This window comes from Chiloscyllium punctatum, chromosome 34, assembly GCF_047496795.1.
Source record: "Chiloscyllium punctatum isolate Juve2018m chromosome 34, sChiPun1.3, whole genome shotgun sequence".
Lineage (NCBI taxonomy): Eukaryota > Metazoa > Chordata > Chondrichthyes > Orectolobiformes > Hemiscylliidae > Chiloscyllium > Chiloscyllium punctatum.
Window position 1 is genome coordinate 59,166,816 of NC_092772.1, and position 21,472 is coordinate 59,188,287.

Genomic DNA, 21,472 nt, shown 5'->3' on the forward strand with positions numbered 1-21,472 from the left:
GACCAATTAGAGAAGTAGTGTCTGGGACTTCACCTCAAGGGAACAGTCATCAACTGAAGGAATGAAAGTGGAAGCAAATGTTGAGAGTAAAATTGAATGTAGCATTTACACTTACTTTTTCACACTCAGCATGATTAAGATTCCAGCCAGAAAAACAGTCAACATGATTCCAATCACGACCAGTCCTACTGTCCATTTACTGGAGCCTCTATCTGTAAAAACAGCCATTAATTATCACACTTGAATGATGCTCTGATGTATCTTTGGAAGCAAAGGACTCAATTTTTCAGAATATACTCTCAAGCACTGTTGACACTTAATACACCTCAATTGCCGCTTGAAGGATTGTGGAGTATCTTTTTCTTGAACCACACCAGCTGAGGGAGGAGGGCAGTTAAGAGGTAACCACATTGGAATTTGGAACTGTAATCCCATACGCACAGACTGGAGTAAAACATCGGGTTTCCTTCACTAATGGGGTATCAGCGACCCACTTCATGATCTCTGTCTTTGTATCAAAGCAAACTCAGTAAAATCATCAATCATCAGTTCATTATCATGTTGCTGTTTGTGGGATCTTGCTATGCATGAATCGGAAGTTATGTTTCCTCCAATCAAGCAATCACCACACTTCTGAAGTACAACAACATAGGTAAACATATTCTGTCATAATGTGAGCAATATATTCGTCCAAGACTAGATTGTGTTGGGATATCTGGTCGGTATGGACGGGTTGGTCCGATATGTCTGTTTCCATGCTGTACATCTCTATGACTATGATTCTGGGTGTAATCTATGTCTCATTTGTATTTACAATGGTCTGGATATGCTGATGTACAGTTAGTTGTCAGAGCACCGTAGACTGGCGTTGTGTGTCAGCACCCTGCAGAATCCCACAAGCTGCTGCCTCCATGGGAATTGTCCAGGAAATTGGAGATTCTGGTAGGCAGCTGCCCTGCATCTGGATTGCCTTGACAAAGCCCATTCAAGTCAGAGGCTTCAGAGGTCACCACTTTCTTTATGTTCAGACAATTGAAAGCCTAGTCTAACATCCAGACAAACTGATCCCACAAGCCCAAACAGACCACATAATCCCTGAGTTCACCTCACTGTACCCTTACATTTCCCAGACATCTGACAATCATTCTTCCTCTGAACAGGCACCTTCTCACTCTCCAACAACCCAATGCCATTCTTCTCCTCCTCCCCCAATAAACAGAGAGACTCCCACTCGACCCAATCCAGACACAACTCCCAACTCAAAATGATTCACCTTAACTCACCGCTGGCCTGAACCATTGGGATGGGACCCAGTACCCAAATTGCCAATGGCCTGAATTTCCCCCAGCCTAGTCCCGACAAAGGCCCCAATGCTACCTTGCTGCTAGCCTGACGTCTAGCTCCAACTGTCCTGCCACATTAACACCCTCCCCCCACCAACCACTTCCCCACCACCCACCTGCAGCCTGTGATGAGACACCCACCCGAAGGGTGGACATCGTCCTCAACCAGTCTCCCCTACTCCCTGCCCCCACACCACCCCCCTGCTGTATTGTCTGTCTGTATTTTCAATTAAAACTTTTTTTGGGGGTGTGGGTGAGGGTGGGATATGTTGATGAGAGTTCCAGATTTCCACCTCACTTTGTGAAGAAAGCATTTCCTGACTTCCTCCCCAAAATGCCGTGACTCGAACTTTATCCAGTGTTGTCACTGACACATGGGGACATGTTGGTCAGAGGCCAGTGGAAAAGCACAATACAAAGGAGGTGGTGAGGGGAGAGGAAGGGGATTCTCGAGTCTAGAGTATAACCAGCCAGGCAGAGATCGATTGTGGGTCAAACCTCTCACCTCTGACCCAAAGATACATGTTGTGTGTGGCTGCTCCATGTGGGTTTCGAATCGAGCAGGATGCCATCACTTTCTGTTCATCCCGGTCTCCCTTCAGGATCAGCGAACCCATCACCAGATGCCCCACTCTGAGCTGCTGCGACACAAAACCTCCATGTGTTTGGTTTCCGCTGAGGTTGGCATGGGGCAGGTGCCAGGTCAGGTCTCCAGGAGGGTTGGAGTTGGCCACACAGGCGCAGGTGATCCCCTCTGCCCTCTGAGCACATTCCGACTCCCAGGAAATCTCCGGACCATCTGAGGAGGGAATGACAACAATTAGTCAAGTTACACCCTGTACACTAAAGTCTTTGTCAAGGCCTTGCTTCACTCCAAATTTAGGTTTCTCAATGCTCTCCCATCTGCCATGTTCCATAAACTTCAGCTAATCAAAAACTCTACTGCCATGTCCCAAACTGCACTGAACTGGATTAAATAATTATGCTCTGTCATTAACTGAGCAACATTGACGCTCAGTCTGGGAACACCAACTGATAATTCCCATCCTTCCTTTAAAATCTTTCCCTACCCACTTCTTTCCTCTGTAACTTCCTCCAACCCTACACCTCTTCCTAAATCTGTGAGCTTATCCAGCCCCTACAACCCTTCAAGATCTCTACCGTCCTCCAACTCTGGCACCTTGAACCTTCCCAATCGCCCCTCCATTCGTGACCATATCTTCACCTGTCCAGGAGTCAAATTTCTGAAATTTCCTCCCTAATCCTCCATGCCCCAGTCTCTCCTCATTTACGATGTTCCTTAGCAGCCAAGCTGGTCACCTATCCTAGTATCACTATGTACCTCAGTGAGGGACAGATTACAGCAGCGAGGAGGTTATACTAAACTACAGTGTGTAAGCTTCCCCAGACAGACGATCACTGAGTTTTAAGAAGAGGCAGACAGAGTAAAATGCTTACATTCCACATTCAGGTGGGTCATATTGGAGCTGCTGTTACCCAATGGATTTGTGACTGTGCAGTAGAAACCTGCATCATTCCCTCGTGTTACTGGAGCGAAGGAGAGAATCTGGCTGCTTGTGTTTAACTGGGTGCTGGTGTTACCTTCCATCCTGAACCACGTGTAATGCAATATCGGTGGGACACTTTGACTGGAACAGATTAATGTGACGTTGTGACCCTCTCTGATCCCAGCTGAGGCTCCACTGATGGACACTGTGGTCTCCCGTGGGGGATCTGGAACAAGAGCAGAGGACAATTAGCAGGTAATCCCCATGGCCCACAATGTTCTGAGATCTCTGTTCCGGCATCTTGAGTATTTTCTGATATTTATGGCTCCACCTTCAATTGCCTGCATAGAATCATCGAGATGTACAGCACGGAAACAGACCTTTTGGTCCAACTCGTCCATGCCGATCAGATACAGCCTGAAGCTTTGGAATTCTCTCACTCAATTTTCACCACCTTCAGGCAAAATGTTATCCTGAGCCACAAAAGGAGATCTTTGGTCACTGACTGAAAGCATCACCCAAAGGTTTAATTTAGAAAGAGTCTTAAAAGAGGAAAGAGTGCTGAAGTATTTGTGCCTGTGTTTACACACATCCACATTCCTGTCATAAACAGTGTAAATCTCAGAGTCTCTCAGGACATTCTTTGGTTTCTAATGACATAGCTGGGGAATCACTGGTCTGCGGATGACACCACACACACAAACAGAACAAAGGAGGAACTGGAGGGTTTGATGGACCCAGACAAAAGGCAAGGAGACATTTGGACTGAACATGAATGTGGTGACGGTCAATATAATGGCTCTGAATGGCAATGGGGACATCATGATTGGGTGCATTGTGATAGGAAAAGTGGACACATTCCAATATGTGGCTCAATGATAAACATCCAAATTACATCCAGGACTGAAATTTAGCTCAGAAAAGCCACAGCATGACCTGTGACTTCAGTCTCAACATCTGAAAACAGCCCGAAGTTGAGCAAATGTCAGGTGTAGTCACTAACGTGGAGGATTATATGTGATGGATGTGAGGGTTAGACTCTGAAGAAAGTGGAGAGAGGAGAGTAACAGCTTTTGAGATGTGGGTATAGCCGAGGATGCTCAGATTCAGCTGAACGCAGAGCAAGATAAGTGAGTGGCTTAGATAAAGACTGGGAAAAATTGGAGTTAAAAGGGAGTGTTAAATGCAGTCAGAGTGAACTAGACAGATGAGTAAGGACGTAGAAATGAGGAACTATCTTTGTCGCAGCAACAGTTGTCAGAGAAATTGGCAGCACGGTGGCACAGTGGTTAGCATTGCTGCGTCACAGCACTAGGGACCCGAGTTCGATTCCAGCCTCAGACTGTGTGGAGTTTGCACATTCTCCCCATGTCTTTCCTCCAGGTGCTCGGGTTTCCTCCCACAATCCAAAGATGTGCAGGTTCAGGTGAATTGGCCAAACTAAATTGTCCACGAATGTGCAAGTTAGGTGCATTAGTCAGGGTAAATGTAAGTGATAGTGTAAGGGAACAGGTTTGGGTGGGATACTCTTCGGAGGGTTGGTGTGGACCAGTTGGACCAAATGGCCTGTTTCCGCACGGTAGGGATTCTATTCTATAAAGCAGGAAAGGATCAAGGAAAATCAGACTGTGAATAACATTGGAGCATGGAATGAGGGGAGCTTTATGAAATCCGAAGAAGGAATAAGGCAGTGCCAATGGTTCCTGTAACAATGAATGAATCTAACAGTAGTCTCACATTGCACAATGATGGTGATGTAGCCCTCCACTGCTCCATGGTCATTCTCTGCCACACACTGATAGTCTCCAGTCTCCTTGGATGTAACGTAAGGAATCTCCAACCACAGCTCATTGTTGGAACTTGTTCTGTTCATTGCGACATTAAGATATCTCCACGTCAGGTTAGAAGCTGGGAAACTCTCCACAGAGCAAATTATCACTGCAGAACTCCCCTCAATTATATTGATGGATGAATCTTTAATCACAGTAAGAGAAGTTATTGTGAGATTCCGTGATGGGTCTAAAAACAAAGGAAGAGAATCTCGTGAGCAAACAGTGCACAGCAAGACTCTATAACCATCTCTCTGATTCTCATATGTGGATCACCCGTAACCATCTCTGAGTGGAAGTTGCTTTATTACATTTCTGACGGACACTGTCTGTGTAAGCTGTTACCAATAAGGGGGCGCTCTCCATCCTGAAAGAAACAAAATGCCTTGTCCATCCTCACAATATTCTCAAAGCCTTGGCAGCAATACATTGGATTTGATCAACAGAATATGTTATGATCCCAGACCAGATCACTAGTTCCTATCTGATGAGGCATCAGGAAGCTTTCTTTGAAAAGAAACGGAGTTTGAAATGTCACGGACCAACAAAGCGAATAAAGTCACAAACGAAAAGTTACTATCCAAATTTAGAAAATAATAAAATATATAATATGTATCCAACTTAGATTCCAGATTTGGAACTCTGTTCTGTAAATGGCAGTGGATGCTTGATCAATTGATAACTTTAATTCTGAGACAGATAAACTTTTGTTCAGCAAAGATACTAAATTAGATTACTTACAGTGTGGAAACAGGCCCTTTGGCCCAACAAGCCCACACCAACGCGCAACCCACCCCCCTACATTTACCCCTTCACCTAACACTACAGGCAATTTAGCAGGGCCAACCCACCTAACCTGCATATTTTTGAACTGTGGGAGGAAACCGGAGTACCTGGAGGAAACCCACACAGACACAAGGAGAATGTACAAACTCCACACAGTCAGTCGCCTGAGGTGGGAATTGAACCCGGGTCTCTGGCGCTGTGAGCCAGCAGTGCAAACCATTGTGCCACCGTGCCACCCATAGAGATGGGCCAAAGGCAGGTTGATGAAGTTTGTTCTTTGATCAGCCATTATCTTATTGAACAGAAGAACAAGTTTGATGGGCCAAATGGCCTACTCTTGCTCCTTTGTCCTATCTTACGAATTTCCAAAATTAACATCAGATAAATGTAGATAACAGAGAAAGTGTGATCAATCAGCCCGCAGAGCTATTCAAATACTAAATAGATAGATTCCACAGATTTCTCAGTGACATATCTTGACATGAGTGACCCTGTATATCATCAAATCTCATTAAAACTTTAAAAGGGATTGCAACTGCTCACTTGCTGGATTATTAATGAAGATCTTCTGAGCCTCTGATCTCACACAAATTTAAGACCTATTCCTGTTAGTTCAAACGGTAACACTTAGCATCAGCTATTGGATCAGAGGTGGTCTCCGGATTCCTAACTGAGCAATAAAACAGCTCCTGGGACTTCATCCCAATCTCCAGCCAGACGGAATCAGGCCTTTATCAGAGCAGTACAGCAAATAGCACATAAACAGATGTTCAAATGCGTTTGTCTCTCTCTCTCTCTCTCTCTCTGGTGGCATCTGGTGCTCCCCACCACCAACAAGTCCTCCCCCCTCAGCCCCCACCAATAACTCTCCAATTGACACAAGCTCAAAACAGCTTTTGATTCTTGACCTCATCTGAGAGATTTACTGGAACCGTTGCAACAAATCGCACCCTTCTGTCCAGGTAGGAATGAACATGCAACCATTGGAATGCTTGTTCCCTGAGTGTTACAATGTTCACCACTTGCTGGCTTGCATAGTGCAAATGGATCCAACAATGAAAATAATTTCAGCACAGCAAAATGCGCAAGAGTTACTGGTTCAAGACAGCATCTTGTTAATGTAGAATTTCCATTCCTTCAGCTGAGAATTAAGCTCATACTGATCCAGTGCAACACTGAGGGATGCCACAGGTCTTATCTGTGTGTGTCAAAAGTCATATGACACCAGGTGTAGTCAAATTTACTCACCTGACAAAGGAGCAGTGCTCCGAAAGAGCTGGGGATTAAAAAATAAACCTGTTGGACTATAACCTGGTGTCATGTGGCCTCAGACGTTGCCCATCACTGGCACCTCCACATCATGTCTGTAGAGGTGTGTGTGTGTGTGTGTGTTGAAATCTGTGTACACTCACATTGCACAGTGACGGTTAAGGAGCCCTCCACTGCTCCATGTCCATTCTCTGCCACACACTGATAGTCTCGAGTCTCTCTGAATGTAACACGAGGAATCTCCAACCACAGCTCATTGTTGGAACTTGTGCTATTCACTGTGACGTTAAGATGTCTCCATGTCAGGTTAGAAGCTGGGAAGCTCTCGACAGAACAGATTATCACTGCAGAATTCCCCTCAATTACACTGATCGATGAATTTTGAATCACAGCAAGAGAAGTAATTGAGAGATTCCGTGGTGCATCTAGATAGAAAGGAAGAGAATATTGTGAGCAAACACAGAGCACTTCAAGACTCCATATCTCTATCTGAATCTGATGTATGGATCCTCATATCTAAGTTGCTGTATTACATTGTTGATGGACACTACCAATGTAAACTTTCATACTGTACGTTCTTCCTCCTCCCACCAATGAGGGCGTTCTCCATCCTGAAAGAAGCACAATGCCTATCACATCCTTACAATATTCTCAAAGCCTTCGCAACAATGAATTCAATTTGATCAATGGAATATTGAGGGATACAGAGTCATAGCGCTGTGCAGCATGGCAACAGACCCTTCAGTCCAACACATCCATGCTGACCAGATATCCGAACTTAATCTAGGCCCATTTGCCAGCACTTGGTCCATGTCCCTCAAAACCCTTCCTATTCACATACCCATCCAGATGCCTTTTAAATGTTGAATTGTACCAACGTCCACCGCTTCCTCTAGCAGATCATTCTATACACCCACCACTTTTTGAGTGAAAAGGTTGCCACTTAGGTCCCTTTGAAAGCTTTCCCCTCACACCCTAAACCTATGCCCTCTACTTATAGACTCCCCCATCCCAGGGAAAATACCTTGTGTATTTATCCTATACATGCCCCTCATGATTTTATAACCTCTATAAAGTCACCCCTCAGCCACTGATGCTCCAGCCTATTCAGCCTCTCCCTATTGCTGAAACTCTCCAACCCTGGCAACGTCTTTGTATATCTTTGCTGAAACATTTCAGGATTTACAACATCCTTCCTATAGGAGGGTGACCAGAATTGTACACAAGATTCCAAAAGTGGCCAAATCAGTGTCCTGTACACACACAATATGACCTCCCAACTCCTATACTCAATGCTATGACAAATAAAAGAAAGCATACCAGACACCTTCTTCACTATCCTGTCTACCTGTGACTCTACTTTCAAAGTACAATGAACCTGCACTCCAAGGTCTCTCTGTTCAGCAACACTCCCCAGGACCTTACTATTAAGTGTACATGTCCTGCTCTGATTTGCTTTTCCAGAATACAGCACCTCACATTTTTCTAAATTAAACTCCATTTGCCAGTCCTCATTCCATTGGCCCATCTGATTAAGATTCCATTGTACTCTGAGGTAACCTTCTTCGCTGTCCACTGCACCTCCAATTTTGGTGTCAGCTGCAAACGTATTAATTATACCGCCTATCCAAATCATTTATGTAAATGACAAAAAGCATGGACCCAGCACCGATCCTTGTGGCACTCCACTGGTCACAGGCCTCCAGTCTGAAAAACAACCCTCCACCACCACCCCCTGTAATCTACCTTTGAAGTTAAAAATCACACAACACCAGGTTATACTCTAACAGGTTTATTTTGAAGTGCAATCCTTCAGAGCGCTGCTCCTTCATCATGTAGCACTCCAAAAGCTTGTACTTTCAAATAAACCAGTTGGACTACAACCTGATGTTGTGTGGTCTTTAACTTTGTCCACCCCAGTCCAACATCGGCACCTGCACATCATTCTAAGTTTGAGCCAGTTCTGTATCCAAATTGCTAGTTCTCCCCGTATTCTGTGTGATCTATCCAGTCTACCATGGGGAACCTTTTTGAACGCCTTACTGAAGTCCATACACATCCACTGCTCTGCCCTAATCAATCCTCTTCGTTACATCTTCAATAAACTCAATCAACATAGTGAGACATGATTTCCCACGCAGAAAGCCATGTTGACTATCCCTAAACAGTCCTTGCATATCCAAAACCATGTAGATTCTGTCCCTCAGGATTGCCTCCAACAACTTTCCTACCACCGATGTCAGGCTCAGTGGTCTATAGTTCCCTGGCTTTTCCTTATCACCTTTCTGAAATAGTGGCACCAAAATAGTTTTGAGGTATTCTAGGTGTTGGAGCTCATTTCCTGAAATTCCAGGAGCAGTAATTATTGTTTTATAAACTGTTGCATTGCTTTGGAATTTTGGGGAAAAAAGAAATCAAAACAACAGCACTTTACGGCAGCAAATAAGTGCATGGTTTTTAAGTATAACTTTGCTGCTTTTTTTTGTAAATCTACAATAGTGAGGAGAGTGGGTTATTTTTGGTTATATGCTTTATTGAGATCTGTCTCTTGATTAAAATTTAAAAATATAAAACTTAGTACTAAGTTAGCCTGAAGCAGTGGTTTTTCAAGCAGAAAGACTGTGCTATTTTCTAGCTCTGGAGGTTGTGAAGGTGCAAAGATGGCCTTTAGTAGAGCGATGTGCTCTTCCTGTTGGAAATGGGAGTTTAGGGAGAATTTCCATGTTACTAATGGTTCTGTCTGCAGGAAGTGTGTTTCGTTTAAACTATTAAGATGGTGGGGGGGGGGGGGGGGGGCCCAGAGAGATAGTGAGGAAAGGGATCAATCTGAAACTGATACCGTTGGGAAAAGGAGTGAATCAAAACGGGGAGGGTGGGCAGGAACACAGCAGAGAACACGATAGGACTGATGAAATAAACTGCATTTTTTTCAATGCAAGAGGCCTAACAGGGAAGGCAGATGAACTCAGGGCATGGTTAGGAACATGGGACTGGGATATCATAGTAGTTACAGAAACATGGCTCAGGGATGGATAGGACTGGCAACTTAATGTTCCAGAATAGAAATGTTACAGGGGTTTGAGAGAGGAGGGGAGTGGTGTTTTTGATAAGGGAGAACATTATGGCTGTACTTAGAGAGGATATTCCTGGGAATACGTCCAGGGAAGTTATTTGGGTGGAAGTGAGAATCAAGAAAGGGATAATCACCTTATTGGGATTGTATTATAGATCCTCCAATAGTCAGCGGGAAATTGAGAAACAAATTTTTAAGGAAATCTCAGTTATCTCCTTACAAGAATAATAGGGTGATAATGGTAGGGATTTTAACTTTCCAAACATAGGTCAGGAGTGCCATACTGTTAAGGGGTTAGATGGAGAGGAATTTGTTCAGTGTGTATCAGAAAAGATTTAGATTCAGTATATTTTATGTCCCTCCTAGAGAAGGTGCAAAATTTGACCTACACTTGGGAAAGGAGTGTCAGTTGGGGAGTACTTTGGGGCCAGTGATCATAATTCTATTAGTTTTAAAATAGTGATAGAAAGGGATAGACCAGATCTAAAAGTGAAAGTTCTAAATTGGAAGCAGGCCAATTTTGACGATATTAGGCAAGAACTTTCGAAAGTTGATTGGGGATGGATGTTAGAGGTAATGAGATGGCTGGAAAATAGGAAGCCTTCAAAAATGAGATAATGAGAACGCAGAGACTGTATGTTCCTGTTAGGGTGAAAGACAAGACTGGTAAGTGTAGGGAATACTGGATGACGAGAGAAATTGAAGTGATGGTTATGAAAAAGAAGGAAGCGTATGTCAGGCATAAACAGCAGGGATTGTGTGAATCCTTAGAAGAGTATAAAGGGAGTAGAAGTGTACTTAAGAGGGAAATCAGGAGGGCAAAAAGGGGACAAGAGATAACTTTGGCAAATAGGGTTAAGGAGAATCCAAAGGGATTTTATATGTTATGATCCCAGATCAGATCACCAGGTTACCATCTGGTAGGGGACCAGGATGTATCTTTTTTATAGGAAACAAAGTTTGAGACCACAGGTACCTATAAAGAGATACACATAAAATTCTTTAGATTTCTGCAAATGATTTTACAATCCAAGTTTAGAACAGTAATACAATGGGCAATATACATACACCTTCTATTCTAATTTCCAAAATTCTGCAATCACAAGTCAAGAGTGAGATACGATACCCTCCATTTGCCTGGATGTGTGCAGCTCCAAGAACATTCAAGAAACTCAACACCGTCCAGGACAAAGCAGTCCATTTGATTAGCACTACATCCACAAGCATCCACTCCCTCCATCACCGATGTTCAGTGTGTGTGTTCTACAAGATTTACTGCAGAAATTCACTAAAGATCCCCAGACAACACCTTCCAAACCCACAACCATTCCGTCCAGAAGGACAAGGGCAGCAGATACATGGGAACATCACCATCTTCAAATGCTCCTCTAAGCCAGTCACCATCCTGACTTGGAAATACTTTGCCTTTCTCAGTCGCTTGGTAATAATCCTGGAATCCCCTACCTCAGGGCATTATGGGTCAACCCACAACAGCTGGCCTGCAGTGGTTCAAGAAGGGCAGCTCATCCCCACCTTGTCAAGGGCAACCAGCGACATGCAATGAATGCTGGGACAGCCAGTGATGCCCCCTTCCCACAAATGAATTTTTAAAAATGAATATGAGGTAAATGTGGATAACTGAAACTGTGATTGATCACCCCACAGAGCTCATCAAATAATAAATGAGGCGAAGATAGATCCAACAGATTTCTCAACAACACTTCTAAACATTGGTGATCCTGTGGATTATCATTACAAGGGATTCCCACACACCAGCCTATACATCTTGTCAAATTTTCTTATCCCTTATTCATTCCCCGAGTAAAACTTTGCAAGGGTTTCCAGATCCTTATTTTCTCAGTTATTGATGAAAAACAACACTCTTCTCAGCACCTTGCCTCACAAAGTAAAAACCATTTCTCCTGAGTTCAAACTTTAAAATGTAGCCTCACCTCCCGCCTCCCAGAACATAACCTGATTCTAAACTATACTGAGCTATAAAACAGTTCCTAGGACGTCATCCGAAGCTCCAATCAGATCAAGTCGGGGCCCTTCAGTTATAGGGGGTCATAGTGTCATACGGCACAGAAACAGACCCTTCAACCCAACTCATCCATGCCAACCCAGTTTAACAAACTAAGCTGGTCTCACTTGCCTGCATTTGGTCTGTATCCCACTAAACCTTTCCGATTTTTGCACCCATCCAAATGTCTTTTAAATGCTGTTACTGTACCTGCATCCGCCACCTCTTCCGGCAGTTTATTCCATATAGACACCACCCACTGTGTACAAAGGTTGCCCCCCAGGTCCCTCTCACCTTAAAAATATGGCCTCTACTTTTGAACCAGCCAAACTGCCCTCCCCCCCCCACACCTGTCTCCCCAATGAGGGAAAAAACCTTTACTATTCATCTTATCTATGCCCCTCATGATCTTATAAACTTCTGTTAAGGTCACCTCTTAACCTCCTACGCTCCAGTGAGAAAAGTCCCAGCTTATCCTCTCCTTCTAACTCAAACCTCTCGTCCAAGTAACTTCCTGGTTATTCTTTTCTGTACTGTCTCCAATTTAATAATATCTTTCCTGTAAAAGGGTGACCAGAACTGAACAAAGTACTTCAAAAGTGGCCTCACCAATGTCCTCTACAATCTCAACATAATGTTCCAACTCCTACACTCAATGATCTGAGCAATGAATACAAGCATGCTAAACACCTTCTTAACCACTCTGTCCACCTTTGAAAGCCACTTTCAAAGAACTATGTACCTGAATCCCGAGGTCTCTCTGACAACACTACCCAGAGCTCTACCATTAACTCTACAAGGCCTCAGTGTTACACATGAATTCTGTGTTCCTTCGTCTTTGCTCTTGTGGAAAACCTTATCGAACACCTTCTGGAAGTCCACCAAAACAACATCTGTCAATACTCCCTTTTCAATCCTGATTATACCTCCACTCCTTACACACCTGCTGATCTTTGCAGCCAGCTTTAAAATGAGACCATGATAATAGTTACAAACATAATTTTGATGCCATACTGAACAATGCTGGAGAAGATTGGCTGAAGATTTTTAAGGTTGCAGACACATGCACCTATTGCTCAAATAGTACTCAATGGGAGGTTAATAATGAGGTGAAACAACTCAAATAAAATGTATTTTGCATAATAAAACTCCAAATGACCTGTTAATCATCCATGTGGCATTAAATTGCATCATTTTGTATTTGGAACATATCGTGCCAGTAACTCCAATATTGCTATTGTCAGCTCTCTGCATGTTTTTAACTGCCTTCAACAGGAAGCTGGGGGTGTTCATGCTGACAGAAACCCTGAGCTTCTGGTTGTCTACCACTTCTATCACTGTGTTCCCTGGTCAGCATCTCTGTCTTGGACTTGCTGTCGTGCTCTGGTGAAGCTCAGCACAACCTAGAACAACAGCACCTCATTTTCCACTTGAGAACATCCCAGCCTTCTGGACTCAATACTGAGTTCAACAAGAAAGGACTTGAGACTCCTGCTCCCATGTCCTGACCCCCTTCCCCTCACACCAGGCCTTGTTATCACATGGTCTGCTGTTATACACAACCCGTGGTTAACCATTAATTGTCCCCATTAGTAGCTATCCATTTTCCTCATCTTATCACCAACTCCTTTGTTTGTCCAACTGTTCTTCTCTCTGTCTTTGGCCTCTATCTCCACCTATCGTTTACACTTTACCATCCTCCCAACACCCTATCTTCTGCATATAAACAACCCTTTCCTCAATACCATCAGTTCTAGGAAGGGTCACTGAATCCGAAACGTTAACTCAGATTTCTCTCCAAAGATGCTGCCAGACCTGCTGAACCTTTCCAGCCATTTCTGTTTTTGTAACAATCCATAGAATTTCATTCAAACCTCCCATGACAGATTTTAAAGTTCAAATTCAGTTAATGAAATTGAAAATAATAAAATAAATAGATTAGGAAAGTGTCATGTAATTTCTATTGTTTAAAAAAAAACAAGCTAATCCCTAATTTCTATTAATTGATAGAGCATGCAAAACTTATCTGTTCTGGCCTATGTGTGGGTCTCTCATCCACTGAACTGCACTCTGCAGAGCTCTGTTAAGTTGTATTTTAAAAAGCATGAATCAAACAATTTGGCACTTTCACTACAAAGACTACAGTGTAGAAGGAAGTAACCTATTGAGAAAACTACCCACGTGCACTAAACCTAACTTCTGCCAGTTACGTCCACATCCTGAGGTGTTGTTTTACAAAAACAGCAACTGTGAAATTAGAATTTAATTTTAATGCTCCCATGAGCTCACTAAACTCCAATACTTATATGTTGACCTGAGGAGAGCAGTTCGGTAAATGAATCAAATCCCAAGCAGTTAAAAAGATGCCAGGAAGCATTCAGTGACATCAAAAACTTTGGACCAAACACTGAGCTCATGCTAATTTTTTGCATTCTAAGGTCTTTAAAGTTCAGCTTAGCAGAATATTTAGCCAAAAAATGCTTGCAAAGCAAATTGGGGGATTTGAATTATTGATGGAAACACCGTGTGCAGTAATTTATTTTTGATGACATCGTATGAAGGCATACATCGAGCTATCTGAAATAGAAAAACCTAGTGAACAACACAAGCCACAGTCAACAAATTTTGAGAAGAGTGAAGGACAACATGCATAGATTGAAGAATTAATACTTGGGAGAAACTTTAGGAGCGAGTGTAAGTCGTCAAAGTCAATAAGTGTGGTGCTGGAAAAGCACAGTCAGTCAGGCAGTATCTGAGGAGCAGGAGATGTTTCGAGCATAAGCCCTTCATCAGGAATCAGCATAAGCCATCTGAGCCTATTTCACCACTTAGTCCGATCACTGCAATCTCTGTCTCATCCCCATTTATCTACATTGGATTCGGCTCATTTCCTCGGTATTCACTGCCCAGTGTTGGGAAAATAGTTCAAAATCTCAAATGAAAACTGAAAGACCTTGACATTCTCAGCAGGCCAAGCAGCATTTGTGGAGAAAGATAAAGTTAATGGGCCAAATTGTCCAAGGAGAGCTTGAAATCCTGACAGTAGATTCTAAAGTACTGCAGAGCCGTGCAGGGGTAGCATTCTGCTGGCAGAAGCCAACTAAGTGGCCTCCACAATCGCCTCGTTGCTTTCTCAGAGCAGTACAGCTAACAGCAATAATCCTCCATGGAGCCAGCTTCTGGCTCACTCTCCCTCCAACTAACTGTCTGAGCGATTAAAACCAAAATGGCGGCTGACCTTGCAACAGATCTGAATGAGACCTTGCAACAAACCCCACCTTTATCTCTCGGCAGCACTTAATGTAGCAAGCAGTGGAAGTCTTGTTCCAGAATATTGCAATATTCACCGACTGCTGGATTAGACAGTCCAACAGCAGAAATAACTTCACCGCAAAGAAATCTGCAATTCTCAGTGCAGGGGATTGCTGGCTTAAGGCAGTATCTTGTAAATCAACAGAGAATTGAAACTCATACTGATACTCCAGTACAACTGAGGGAGGAGATTTGTCTAATGTGTGTCTGCAGGACTGTACTCATGTGTTTGTGTGTGTATATGAGAGAGATGTTGATGTCTGTACACTCACATTCCACAATAATGGTTATGGAGCCCTCCACTGCTCCATGTTCATTCTCTGCCACACACTGATAGTCTCCAGTCTCCCTGTGCGTAATGTGAGGAATCTCCAACCACAGCTCATTGCTGGAACTTGTTCTGTTCATTGCGACATTAAGATGTATCCACGTCAGGATAGAAGCTGGGAAGCTATCAACAGAGCAGACTATCACTGCAGAATTCCCCTCAATTATATTGACCGATGAATCTTTAATCACAGCAACAGAAGTCATTGAGAGATTCTGTGGTGAATCTAAGAAGAAAGAAAGAATATATTGTGAGTAAACAGAGTGTACAGCAAGACTCTATAACCATCTCTCTGACTCTGATGTGTGGATTCTCATAACCTTCTTAGAGTGGAACTTGTATTACTTTTTGCTGTTCACTGCCGATATAAATAGTCACACTATAAGTTCTTCCTCCCACCAATGATGGTACTGTCCATCTGAATGAAAGAAATGGCCTTTCAGATCCTCATAACATTCTCAAAGGCTTGGGAGCAATGAATTGAATTTGATCAATAGAATATTGAGAGATATATTATGATCTCAAGCCAGATCACCAGGTTGCCATCTGGTGAAGGACCAGGATGCTTTCTTGAATGGAGATAAAGTTTGAGCTGTCATGGACTTCGAAAGAGAGTAAAGTCACAACATTCCATATTAACAAATGGAAAGTGTAACTATCCAAAGTTAGAACAGTAATACAATCACCAATGTACAAGTTATATTCTAATTTTCAAATTTAACAGTGAGGCTGTAATCGATCGCCCCACAGAACTCATCAAATGCCAAATGAGAAGAAGATAGATCCCAAATATTTCTCAACAACACTCCCAGATATTAATGATCCTGTGGACCATGAAATGTCAATGAAATCTCATTTACCAGGGATCGCAATCCCTCATCATTTAAATTTGTAATTAGTCAGAGATGTGTTCTGAGCAAGACCCTTGCCCTCATATCCCTAAAGGGGAGCGGTGGAGGGTTGCTTTTTGGACTGGACGCCTGTGACCAGGATCATTGCTGGGTCCATTGCATTTTGTCATTTACGCAAATGATTCGGATGTGAACATAGGAAGTATGGTTAGTAAGTGTCCTGATGACACCAAAATTGAAGGGGTAGTGGACACTGAAGAAGGTTACCTCAGAGTGCAAAGGGATCTTGATCAGATGGTCCAATGGGCTGAGGAGTGGCAGATGGAGTTTAATTCAGATAAATGTGAGATGTGGCATTTTGGAAAGGCAAATCACGGCAGGACCTATACACTTAATGATAAGGTCCTCGGGAGTGTTGCTGAACAGAGACCTTGGGCGCAGGTTTGTAGTTCCTTGAAAGTGGGACCTCAGGCAGGCAGGATCGTGAAGAAGGCTTTTGGCAAGGTTACCTTTATTGCTCAGTACAGTGAGTAAGGGAATTGGGAGGTCATGATGCGAATGTTCAAGACATTGGTTCAGCCACATTTAAAATACTGCGTTCAATTCTGGTCTCCCTGCTATAGGAAGGATGTTGTGAACCTTAAAAGGGTTCAGAAAAGATTTACAAGGATGTTGGCAGGGCTGGAGAGTTTGAGCTACAGGGAGAGGTTGAATAGGCTGGGGCTGTGTTCCCTGGAGCGTCGGTGGCTGAGGGGTGACTTCATCGAGGTTTATATGATCATGGGGGGCATGGATAGTGTAAATAGACGAGGTTTTTTTCCCCTGGGGTGACAAAGTCAAAAAAGCGAAGGTTTAAAGCGAAAGGGCAAAGATTTAAAAGGGACCAAAGGGGCAACTTTTTTCATGCAGAGGGTGTTGTCTTGATGGAATGGGCTGCCAGAGAAAGTGGTTGAGTTGGTACAATGACAACATCTAAAATGCATCTGGGTGGGTATATGAATAGAAAGGGTTTAGAGGGATCTGGCCAAATGCGGGCAAATGGGACAATATGATTTCAGGATATCTGGTCGGCATTGACTAGTTAGACAGGAGGGTCTCTTTCTGTACTGTATAGCTCTATGATACTATGACTCTCAGCATTTAATGAGTTACCTATAACACTTGGCTTGCCTACTGGTTCCTAGAATGTATCCTGACTCCTGATTGTATGGTGCTATAACACAGATCCTAGGATTGATCCCAGGCTCCAACCAGAGACAATCAGGCCACTATAGAAATGTTCTGTGTGCACAAATGATTGAACACTTCCTGCTCTCTCTCTCTCTCTCTCCCCCCCCCCCACCACCTCCCCCCCCCCCCCCCCCCAACTAACTATCTAAATGCCTCAAACTTAAATTGCCTTTGACTGCTGAACTGATGTAAAACCTTGTGACAAAAGCAGAAGTTGCTGGGAAAGCACAGCAGGTCAGGCAGCATCTGAGGAGCAGAAGAATCAATGTTTCAGGCACAAGCCCTTCATTAGGAATTCGTGATGAAAGGTTTATGCCCAAAACGTCGATTCTCCTGCTCTTCAGATGCTGCCTGACCTGCTGTGCTTTTCCAGCACCACCCTCTCGATTCTGATCTCCAGCATCTGTAGTCCTCACTTTCTCCTTGATTAGTTCTAGGCAGCATTCGATGTAGCAATGATTAAAATTCTTTTTCCCTGAGTGTGACAATGTTCACTCGTTGCTGGTTTTCAAAGAACAAATGGGTGCAAAAAGGAAAATGGTTTCATCACAGCAAAATCTATAATTATCTGTGCAATGGATTGTTGGTTCAAAGCAGCAGCGTTTTACTCCAGAGTTTCCCTTCCTTTAACAGACAACTGAAGCTCATGCTGATGCGCCAGTGCAACACTGAGAGAAGGGACTTGTCACATGTGTGAGTCTGCAGGTCTGTACCCATGTGTTTGTCTGTGTGTATGTGAGAGAGTTGTTGAAATCTGTATACACTCACATTCCACAGTGATGGTGATGTAGCCCTCCACTGCTCCATGTTCATTCTCTGCCACACACTGATAGTCTCCAGTCGCCCTGTACGTAATGTGAGGAATCTCCAACCACAGCTCATTGTTGGAATGTGTTCGGTTCACTGTGACATTAAGATGTCTCCACGTCAGGTTAGAAGCTGGGAAGCTCTCAACAGAGCAGATTATCACTGCAGAATTCCCCTCAATTATATTGATCGATGAATCGTTAATCACACCAAGAGAAGTAATTGTGAGATTCCGTGGTGGGTCTAAAAACAAAGGAGGAGAATATTCTGAGCAAACAGAATGCAGAGCAAGACTCTATAACCATCTTTCTGATGTATGGACCCTCTGTAACTTTCTGTCAGTGGAAGTTGCCATATTATGTTTCTGATGGACACTGTCCGTGTAAGCTGTCACATTTTGGTTCCTCTTCCCACCAATGAGGGCACATTCCATCATCCAAATAAGAAAATGCCTTTTGCAACTTCCCAATATTCCCAAAGCGTTGGCAGCAATGAATTAGATTTGACCAATGGAATATGAGGGATAGGGTATGATCTGTGAGCCAGATCACCAGGTTACCATCTGGAAAGGGACTAGGCTGTTTTCTTTAATCAAGGCAAAGTTTCAGATGCCAGGTTGTTACACAGAGAATAAAGTCACAAAAGTCGATACTTGAAACCACTGAAAAGAAATGTTATTCTTCAAAATTTGAACTGTGATACGATCTCCAAAGTTAACATGAGGAAAATATGATAACAGAGAAACTGTGACTGGTAACACCACAGAGCTCATTAAACACTAAATGAAGTGAAGATAGATGTCATGGATTTCTCAATCACATCACCAGGCATTAGCGTGCCTAGGATTACCTGATTTCCTTAAAACTTTACAAGCCGATCCAATTTTTCATTTTCCAAAACATTAATGATGCACAATAAATTCTTTCTGGATTCTACACTGCATGGTGTAGCCTCACCAATTGACTCCCATGACCTCTCGTGATTCCTGACTGTAGAATTTGACCTGTAGAATACTTTGTGGGACTTGATCCCGAGTGCTATCCAGACAGAGTCGGTTTACTTTGTAATATTTTCTAAGAGCACAGCTCACAGTACTCCATCTTGCAGGCACCCAGCTCCTGTCTCTCTCTCTCTCTCCCTCTCTCTCTCTTCCCTCTCTCTCTCTTACTAAATGTCTAACTGACTAAAAGCTAAACTAACCTGTGATTCTTCAACTTATCTGAATGAGATCTTAAAAACGTTGCAAAACACCGCACACTTATTTCTAGCCAGGATTGAATGTAGTCACCTCTGGAATTCTTGTTTCCTCATTGTTACAATGCTCACCAATTACTGGTTTACAAGTACAAATGATTTCATCATCAAAAATTATTTCACCACAATGAAATCTATGTGTGTGTGTGTGTGTGTGTGTGTGTGTGCGTGGGCGTGCGTGCGTGCGTGTGTGTGTGTGTGTTTGTGTATGTGCTATTTCAATGCCTGTGTACACTCACATTCCACAGTGATGGTTATGGAGCCCTCCACTGCTCCATGTTCATTCTCTGCCACACACTGATAGTCTCCAGTCTCCCTGTGCGTAATGTGAGGAATCTCCAACCACACCTCATTGCTGGAACTTGTTCTGTTCACTGTGACATTAAGATGTCTCCACATTAGGTTAGAAGCTGGGAAGCTCACAACAGAGCAGATTATCACTGCAGAATTCCCCTCAATTACACTGATCGATGAATCTTTAATCGCAGCAAGAGAAGTAATTGAGAGATTCCGTGGTGAGTCTAAGAAGAAAGGAAGAGAATATTCTGAGCAAACGGAAAACACATCAAGACTCCATAACCAATGGATAGTGAAGAAGGATTTTGGTAGGTATGCCTTTGTCCGTCAGTATACTAATTATATGAGTTGGGAGGTCATGTTGCATCTGTACAGGACAGTGATTTGGCCACTTCAGGAATACTGTGTTCGATTCTGGTCTCCTTGTTCTAGGTGGGAGGTTCTGAAACAAGAATGAGTTAAGAAAAGATTTACAAGGATTTTGTCAGGGTTCAGGGGTTTGAGCTATCAAGTGAGAAGCTGAATACGCTATGGGGTATTTTTGTTGGAAAGTTGGAGTCTAAGGGGTGACCTTATAGAAGTGTATAAGACCGAGAGGGGCAGGGATCGGGTAAATATGATCGGGTAGGGGAGTCCAAAACTAGAATGCATAGGTTTAAGATGAGAGGGGAAAGATTACAAAGGCACATAATGGACAACTTTTTCCACACAGAGGGTGGTACGTGTATGGAATGAGCAACCAGAGGAACTGGTGGAGCCTGGTACAATTACATTTAAAAGACAGCTGGATGGGTATGTGAATAGGGAGGGTTTAGAGTGATCTGAGCCAAATGCTGGCAAATTAGATAATATAAGTTTAGGATTTTGGGTCAGCATGGACGAGTTGGACCGGTGGGTCTGTTTCTATGGTGTCCAGCTCTATAATTCTATAACGTTAAGCATTTAATGAGGTTTACTTGCAATACTTGGCTTCACCCACTGGCTCCTAGAATGTCTACTGACTACTGACTGTATAGCACCATAAAACAGCTCCTAGGATTGACCCCAGGATCCATCCCGAGGCAATCAGGCCCCTATGGGAACCTACTTAGCAGCACAGATGATAGAACACTTCCTGAAGGGAAGACTACATGTTTGTCTATCTCTCTCTCTCTCTCTCTCTCTCTCTCTCTAGCTGACACCCTCCCCTTGCTCCTAACTATCTAAGTACCTCCAACTTGAATTGCTTTTGAGTGTTGAACTGATGTAAAACCTTGCAACGAGAACAAAAATTGATGGGAAAGCTCAGCAGGTCTGGCAACATTTGTAAACAGAAATTAGAGTTAACGTCTCAGGTCTGGTGACAGTTCTGAGGAAGGGCTTTTCCAACAATTTCATGTTTCTGTTTCTGATTTATAGCATCCACAGTTCTGTCGGTTTTAAAAATGCTGCAATGTTTATTTTGAGGCATTATGCAATGCAGCAACCATTGAAATTCTGTTACCCTGAATGTTACAATGTTCACCAGTTGCTGGCTTACACAGTACAAATGGATCCAACAACATAAATGATTTCTCCACAAC

At 43.2% G+C, this 21,472-nt stretch overlaps 1 protein-coding gene across 4 annotated transcripts in view; it reads right to left on the reverse strand.

Moving 5' to 3' along the window:
- Positions 1–21,472, reverse strand: part of LOC140458893 (sialoadhesin-like) — a 55,200-nt gene that overhangs the window by 4,500 nt on the left and 29,228 nt on the right. For 2 of the 4 annotated variants that reach the window (XM_072553633.1, XM_072553634.1), the window contains 8 exons: positions 19,853–20,134; positions 18,321–18,602; positions 15,416–15,697; positions 6,879–7,160; positions 4,589–4,870; positions 2,802–3,077; positions 1,849–2,142; positions 116–212 (listed from right to left, as the gene is read on the reverse strand). In XM_072553633.1, the coding sequence (XP_072409734.1) occupies positions 116–212; positions 1,849–2,142; positions 2,802–3,077; positions 4,589–4,870; positions 6,879–7,160; positions 15,416–15,697; positions 18,321–18,602; positions 19,853–20,134 (2,077 nt within the window). The remainder of the gene's footprint in view (positions 1–115; positions 213–1,848; positions 2,143–2,801; positions 3,078–4,588; positions 4,871–6,878; positions 7,161–15,415; positions 15,698–18,320; positions 18,603–19,852; positions 20,135–21,472) is intronic. The other 2 variants (XM_072553635.1, XM_072553636.1) reach the window with 2 other exon arrangements.